Source organism: Salmo salar, chromosome ssa24, assembly GCF_905237065.1.
Source record: "Salmo salar chromosome ssa24, Ssal_v3.1, whole genome shotgun sequence".
In the NCBI taxonomy this organism is placed as follows: Eukaryota; Metazoa; Chordata; class Actinopteri; order Salmoniformes; family Salmonidae; genus Salmo; species Salmo salar.
In genome coordinates this window covers 14,442,121-14,450,000 of record NC_059465.1, presented here as the reverse complement: position 1 = coordinate 14,450,000, position 7,880 = coordinate 14,442,121, and the positions used below count along the sequence as shown (strand labels likewise).

The 7,880-nt window shown below is 44.4% G+C and overlaps 1 protein-coding gene across 2 annotated transcripts in view; it reads left to right on the top strand.

Moving 5' to 3' along the window:
* The window catches only part of iqgap2 (IQ motif containing GTPase activating protein 2), a 102,473-nt gene extending 95,681 nt beyond the window's left edge, over nucleotides 1-6,792 (top strand). For both annotated transcript variants that reach the window (XM_045706983.1, XM_045706982.1), the window contains exons 31-38: nucleotides 1,437-1,539; nucleotides 1,723-1,864; nucleotides 3,698-3,785; nucleotides 3,985-4,197; nucleotides 4,312-4,472; nucleotides 4,710-4,853; nucleotides 6,267-6,375; nucleotides 6,630-6,792. In XM_045706983.1, coding sequence (XP_045562939.1) covers nucleotides 1,437-1,539; nucleotides 1,723-1,864; nucleotides 3,698-3,785; nucleotides 3,985-4,197; nucleotides 4,312-4,472; nucleotides 4,710-4,853; nucleotides 6,267-6,375; nucleotides 6,630-6,743 — 1,074 coding nt within the window. In that variant the 3' untranslated portion in view covers nucleotides 6,744-6,792. The remainder of the gene's footprint in view (nucleotides 1-1,436; nucleotides 1,540-1,722; nucleotides 1,865-3,697; nucleotides 3,786-3,984; nucleotides 4,198-4,311; nucleotides 4,473-4,709; nucleotides 4,854-6,266; nucleotides 6,376-6,629) is intronic.
* Nucleotides 6,793-7,880: the final 1,088 nt, after the last annotated feature.

The following is a 7,880-nucleotide window of genomic DNA, read 5'->3' as shown; positions in this document are numbered from 1 at the left end:
GATCCGTGTTGTTAGCACATGATCTAAGCCAGCCGGACTTCTCGTCATGAACGTGGGAAAAAATATTTACGTTCGTTCAAACATGTCAAACGTTGTATAGCATAAATCATTAGTGCCTCTTTTAACCAGAACATGAATAATATTCAAGGTGGACGAATGCATTCTCTTTTATAACGTATTGTAACGAGGGTACCCAACATGAACTCGCGCGCCAGAGTCTAATCGGCCATCACCGTTCCATGGCTCTTGTTCGGTCAGATCTCACAGTAAAAGACTCAAAACACTTTGTAAAGGCTGGTGACATCTAGTGGAAGCAATAGGAAGTGCCAAAACATTAATCAACCCCTGTGTGTTTCAATGGCATAGGCTTAAAGGTAATTCAACACATCAGGTATCCACTTCCTGTCAGAAAATGTCTCAGGGTTTTGCCTGCCAAATGAGTTCTGTTATACTCACAGACACCATTCAAACAGTTTTAGAAACTTTAGGGTGTTTTCTATCCATATATAATAAGTATATGCATATTCTAGTTACTGGGTAGGATTAGTAACCAGATTAAATCGGGTACGTTTTTTTATCCAGCCGTGAAAATACTGCCCCCTAGCCCCAACAGGTTAACAGTCCAAAATCACATTTACACAATTTCACAAACAGTTCCATCCTTTTTCATTCATTTTATACAACCATTTAGATGTAAGTCTCATAGCTGAGGCTATTATATAAACATTATTATGGTAATATGGCCGTATTGTCTCTCATGAGTTTCACAAAATTGTACCAAACGGACCAGTTCGTAGCTGGATTCTTCACCGATCTTTTATACCTTCTCCAGAACATAAATGTCGTTCGGTTCTCCAATTCTGTGAGGTGGAAGAATCCTTTGTTCTCTATACTGTGGCCATGAGGAGAGAATTTTCTCATTGGAATTTATGACCGCTCTCACTGAGCCTGGTGTCAGAAGCATAGAAAAGGCCTGGTGCAGAGGGAGGGGAGTCAACTGTGCTCGCTGTACCCAAAGAGGGCAACGTCATGACACTGGTGTTAACCGTGGTGTGTGTGTGTCCTAGCTGGTGTTAACCATGGTGTGTGTGTGTGTCCTAGCTGGTGTTAACCATGGTGTGTGTGTGTCCTAGCTGGTGTTAACCATGGTGTGTGTGTGTGTCCTAGCTGGTGTTAACCATGGTGTGTGTGTGTCCTAGCTGGTGTTAACCATGGTGTGTGTGTGTCCTAGCTGGTGTTAACCATGGTGTGTGTGTGTCCTAGCTGGTGTTAACCATGGTGTGTGTGTGTCCTAGCTGGTGTTAACCATGGTGTGTGTGTGTGTGTGTGTGTGTGTGTCCTAGCTGGTGTTAACGGTGTGTGTGTGTCCTAGCTGGTGTTAACGGTGTGTGTGTCCTAGCTGGTGTTAACCGTGTGTGTGTGTGTGTGTGTCCTAGCTGGTGTTGGAGCACTTGGAGGCCATCTCCCCCGACCACAACGACCTGCTGCATGAGCTGCTGGAGGACCTGGGGGACGCGCCTGATGTGGAGGCACTGCTGGGTACCACACACACCACCATACCTCTTACACGCCACACTTCCTCCCAGACATTAGAAACACCCGGCATTAGAAGATCCATTTACAGGACAGAATCCTAATTTGTGATAAGCATGTACACACAGTCTCAGAATGAGTTAGGAAGCTGCCTGCAGGGAGAGCTAAGCAAGTTTGTCTTTTCTCCAGGTGAAGGAGCCGTGGATCCTAACCATCCCAACAAGGAGAGCACCCTGAGTCAGCTGGCTAAGACGGAGATCTCCCTCACACTCACCAGCAAGTTTGAGCTTCTGGAGGGAGGTGACAAGGACACGAAAGGCCTGATGATGAAGTAAGACACTGGATGAGTCCCCAATGGCACCCTATTCCCTATATAGTGGATATTTTATTGACTCTCCATTATGGTGACCTATTAGAATCTCCATCCATCTACACACACACACACAGAGACTGCCAGGGTTGGGGAGTAACGGATGTAAGGGATTACATGTAAGGGATTACAAAAAAAGGGTAATTAATCCATTGTTACTAGCTACAATATTGTAATCAGATTAGATACTTTTGAAAAAGTAGATGATTACTTATAAATTCATAAAGGATGTTTGCGCATCAAAAATATTTGACACTGTTTTCTCAATGACATTCAAATCAGCATTGAAAAAAGGCGCAAGTTCAAGTTTGTTCCACCTGAGCGAGTCTGACCACAAGTCAGAGACCACTAACACACCAAATGTGTTTGATGGATCATGGGAAAAGAGCAGGAATAGGTTTTTGTAGGCTACAGTCCAAGCTATGTCTTCCAATGGTACGACTGCTGTCGGCATACAAAGATTATCCAACTTGAATAAACACTTGGAGGTAAGGATGACAGTAGTGGTGTAGTCTACAACTTATTATTGCTATCTACATAGCGCATTTATGTGAATCACACTGCTGCTATTTGTGCCTTAGGATTGTGGTTGTTGTGGATGGCTGTTCACAAATCTAAATGTGTATTTGAACCCAATAATGATTGAATTCAATAAGTTTACGCTGCCTATCAATCATTGTTTTTGAAACCATATATCCATATAAATCCATATATGGCCAGCTATGCAAACTTTAACATTGATTTATCCTGCAATAGATGTCATTCAATTTGTAACATACAATTTTGTCTACTTCTTAAGGGGAAAGTCATCTAAAAGTAACTGAATGTAATCGTATTACGTTACTGAGTTTGAATAATCCAAAAGTTACATCACTGATTACAATTTTGGACAGGTAACTAGTAACGAACAGATTACATTTAGAAAGTAACTTACCCAACCCTGGCGACTGCACAGTGAGATGTTTGGTACTGACCAAGCAAACTTGGAAGAAGCCAGAAGAAACACTGTTTCAATGCTGTGTTATGACGTTCCAGTAGGTATATACATAAATAATCACAGTGGCTATTGCTCAGTGACAGCTCTACGTGCTCTTTCCTGCTCCACTACCACTACCACTTCCTGTCCTGACATTTTTAGCCCGTTTCTTGCTCTTCCTTGAGGAGAAGGCTGTGTTTAAAAGATGGCCTCTGTTCTGCTGATGTGAATGTATACATCATGTTTCCTGTGACATGAGCACCAATAATCACGACTAATCACGCGGTCAGGAAAACCTCCTGGTTTTACCTATGATACTATAAATGGAAGCTCTAGACATCTGTTCATCTGACCTACAGTAGTTGAGATGTTCAGGATGTCAACCCTCCAGCTCTGCTGTCTCAGGCTCTGTGTCCCAAATGGCACCCCTACTCTTTATAGTGCGCTACTTTTGACCAGGGCCCTATAAAGGGAATAGGCTGCCATTTGGGAGGCATACAGAGTGTCACTGTGGTCCTGGTAAGTGTCGGTCCACCATGCACTGGGTCAGGAAATGTGTTTGAGTGGCGTCATGCCCTACTGCAAGGTCATGGAAACTCCAACGGGACAGTGACATGTCCATTGTGTGTGTGTTAACACAGCAAGATGTTTGCTCTCCCCCTGAGCCCAGTGCAAAGCAGAGGCCAGAGCTCAACACACTACCAATATCAACAAGACCTAAATGTTTGAGGAGAGCTACGCTGTTTAGTTGAAATGACATTATAATCCTTTTTTAATCCGTCTCCATCTACCTCTCTCGGTCTCTCTCTCTCTCTCAGGACTAAGAAGCTGATAGTAGATGTGATCAGGATCCAGCCAGGAGACACTCTCCCAGAGACCCTTGAGACCCCGGCCTCTGCCCTCCAGGTGCCGTCATAATGATGACCCCTACACCAGCACAGCCAACCACACACCTCAAATAGCCTACTTCTCTATCAGTGCTTTTATTTTTATGCTTTTCCCTTTGTGTCGTGCCGGAGTGGGAAAGAGTGGACTGACTAGTCATGCTAACGTTTCTTTCTGTTTTTGTGTGTCTGCCTCTCTTCCTACCTGTGCTGTCCTGTAGGAGTGTGAGCATTCTAAGGTGGTGGCGCTGCGTGCGGTGCAGGACGCCCAGACCCCAGAGGGGCTGAAGAGCAGCCAGGCGGTGCTGGAGGACAGACAGCTGCCTCTAGAGCAGAAGAAGAGGAAGATCCTGCGCAACCTCCGAACCCTGGAGCAGGCTGGCCTGGTCACCGCTAGCAACAAGTACCAAGACCTCATCAACGACATCGCCAAGGTACACATGCGCACAAACACACACACAGAGACACACGCACACTGATGGCCTTCAGCGTTTGTGTTGTAGATAACCAATTTAACCTATCATGTCCCTTCTGCGTGTGATTGACAGGACATTCGTTACCAGAGACGCTACAGACAGAGGAGGAAGGCGGAGCTGGTGAAGCTCCAGCAGGCACTGAGCGCGCTTAACTCCAAGACAGCCTTCTATCAGGACCAGACCAACTACTACGACACTTACATCAAGACCTGCCTCGACAACCTCAACAGGAAGTGAGTGTTCCCTACAAAACCCATCCCTCGCCACTAACCATAAGTCGAAGTTCATCTGAACTTCACAAACACTGTACAGGGCCTTGCAAGTCAAAAAGGATCTAGAGATGGAGAGGATGGATTGGTTTGGATTTGGGCCATAGTGTTGAAATACATTGTCATTGCTCTTAGTCCCATTCAAAACTTGATGTGTGAAGTTTGTGTGACTTCCGTGTGTGTGTATGTCCGTGTCCACAGGAACACGCGGCGGTCCATCAAGCTAGAAAGGAAGGTGGAGGAGAAGGGCAGTAAGAAGTGGAAGCATCAGTCTCTGAAGTACACGGCTGCCCGACTGCATGAGAAGGGAGTGATCCTGGAGATAGAGGGGCTGCAGACCAACCAGTGAGTGGAGCAGCACTGATGACAGCTGGTCCTAGCTAGCTTAGCATTGTGCAGTGACATCAGCTTCCCGAAACCGGAGTAGTATTCATTTGTGTACACAATTTCAAACCATAGCAAAATGTTATGCAACGGAAACTTTTTCCAACGAATAGCCAGGGTTTTGTGATTCAGAGGTAGTGTGTGTTTGACTTGGAGTATAGATGGGTGTGTTGTTTAACAAAACTGATGCGTGGGCATCTTCGGGGCGAAACAGAGGTTGGCTTAGAATCATAAGATTGACAACATGTAAACTATATTTAGTCTGCAGATGTTTATTGAAAACATGCATTTGTCTCTCAAATACATTGTTGCAGTTGTTAGCTAGCTAGCTAGCAAATTGTTGCCATATTATCATAGACATGACATCAGACAAAACACCTCAAAACAAGGCATGGTATCAAGAACAAGATACAACTAGCTGAAACAAGCCACCTACGATTCCCCACATGGCAGCTTCTTGTCATTGTCGCTAGCGATCTGACTGTTCAGAATCATAACAGCAGATGGCCTTCTACCCCTGCGATGCATGTGCAGTATTTTCGTGACGTTGTCAGACAACCCGCCCATGGACACCAAATGTGAACATGGTATTGAATCCTGAAGTGAGTTGGTACCATACTAGGTCTCGGGTATTGTGGTAGTCAAGGGAACATTCTCCAATACTTTCACAAATGCATGAGGCTTTCACCAATCAGATCAGTGATAACTCAAAATAAAGGGAGAAGGAAGGATGCGTTGGTAAAGTATTTGGACGGGGACAAGGGCAGGTCTTTGATGTGAGCTGTGTTAGCTCTGTGAGATGGGGAGGAAGGAACAACCTCATTAAGGGACATTGTCCATACAGAAGCCCACCGTGTTCTGTCTCGCTCCTTCTCTCTCTCTTGTTTCTCTCTGTCTGTATTTTTTGCTCTATCCCCCACTCGCTCTCCTTCACTTTCTCTCGCTCTCCGAAGACTCGCGCCTGTCCTTCATGTTTTGGTCAGGCTGTTCTAGCTAGAGTGGCGCTGAGGAGAGCCAAAGTCAGCTCCTGTGGCTCCTCACTGCTCTGTGGGAGTTCTAGGCCATGTCAAGGTGGAAACTGAGAGCTAGTATCTAGAAGACATTGCTATGTCCTCTTTAAAGCCAGTTAACCACACTACACTATGGCCCAATATCGTCAATGCATTTCAGACACTTTTTGAGAAAATTGGGTATCTAAGCTTATATTTCTGATCATACTATTTCTCACAATTGACATTAAAATGTTATGCCAAAACAAGTCTGTCTGACATTGTGACCTTAAGACAATAGCAGGACTAGAGTTGGTTATTATCTGTCTGTATCCCGTCTTTTCATTTGATTAATTCAATTGCATGTTTTTGTCTTTTCTCTCAGGTTCAAAAATGTAATGTTTGACATCTCTCCCAGTGAGGAAGTTGGGGACTTTGAGGTGAAGGCCAAGTTCATGGGAGTTGAGATGGAAAAGGTTCAACTCCATTTCCAGGTGATGCTTTTCTCCCAAATGACGACGACTCATGGCTGTCAAGGCTCCTCTCTGTCATGCTGACAGACTGATAGTTCCGTGTCCCTGTCTGTTGACTAGGACATGTTTCTGTCTGTTGTCTCTGTCCCGTGTAGGACCTCCTCCAGCCGTAGTTCCATAGTTATTTAAGAAATATATTTTATTTTATGATCGTAGTACCATAATTGACTGTCTCTGTCCCTGTCTGTTGACTCTGTGTCACTGTCCCTATCTAGGATCTGCTCCAGCTGCAGTACGAGGGAGTGGCGGTGATGAAGATGTTTGACAAAGCCAAAGTCAACGTCAACCTGCTCATCTTCCTCCTCAACAAGAAGTTCTATGGAAAATGAGGGATCATTAAACCAAAGGTGGAGGGGAAAAGATTAAGTGGGCATAGGTGTGAAAGAATTGTGTGCCTTTTGACAAAGCAACATTTGGTATAGGATGTTTGAATGGTGGTTAACGTGTTATGTATGTCTGACTGGCCATCCTCAGGCTGGTGAGCTAAACACACCCACGCACATGCACGCACACACCCTCAGGCTGGTGACCCACACACACATTTGATTAATCACTTTATACCAAAATTAAGCTCACATTGAAATGGGTTTGTTGCTTGTATTGTCATGTTATATCTGTTGCTTAATTATTGTATTTTTTTTTTCATGTTCAGTTTTCCACTGCGTAATTAATTGTACATGGAATATATTTTTCATAAGTATATTATAATGGCATTTACATTTTATATGTAGAAGTTATATACAGTGCATTCGGAAAGTATTCAGACCTTCAGACCTAAATACCACATAATGACAAAGCAAAAACAGGTTTTTAGAATTTTTTGCCAATTTATTAAAAATAAAAAATGAAATAATACATTTACTAAAGTATTCAGACCCTTTACTCAGTACTTTGTTGAAGCACCTTTTGCAGCGATTACAGCCTCGAGTCTTCTTGGGTATAACGCTACAAGCTTGGCGCACATGTATTTGGGGAGTTTCTGCCATTCTTCTCTGGTCCCGTGTGGCTCAGTTGGTAGAGCATGGTGTTTGCAACGCCAGGGTGTGGGTTCGATTCCCACGGTGGACCAGTACGGAGAAAAAAAAATGTATGAAATGTATGCATTCACTACTGTAAGTCGCTCTGGATAAGAGCGTCTGCTAAATGACTAAAATGTAAAATGATCCTCTACAGATCTCAGGTTTGGATGGGGAGCGTCACTACACAGCTATTTTCAAGTCTCTCCAAAGATTTTCGATTGGGTTCAAGTCCGGGCTCTGGCTGGGCCACTCAAGGACTTCAAGAGACTTGTCCCGAAGCCACTCCTGCGTTGTCTAGGCTGTGTCCTTAGGGTCCTTATCCTGTTGGAAGGTGACCCTTCACCCCAGTCAGAGGTCCTGAGCACGCTGGAGCAGGTTTTCATCAATGATCTCTCTGTACTTTGCTCTGTTCATCTTTCCCTCGATCCTGACTAGTCTCCCAGTCCC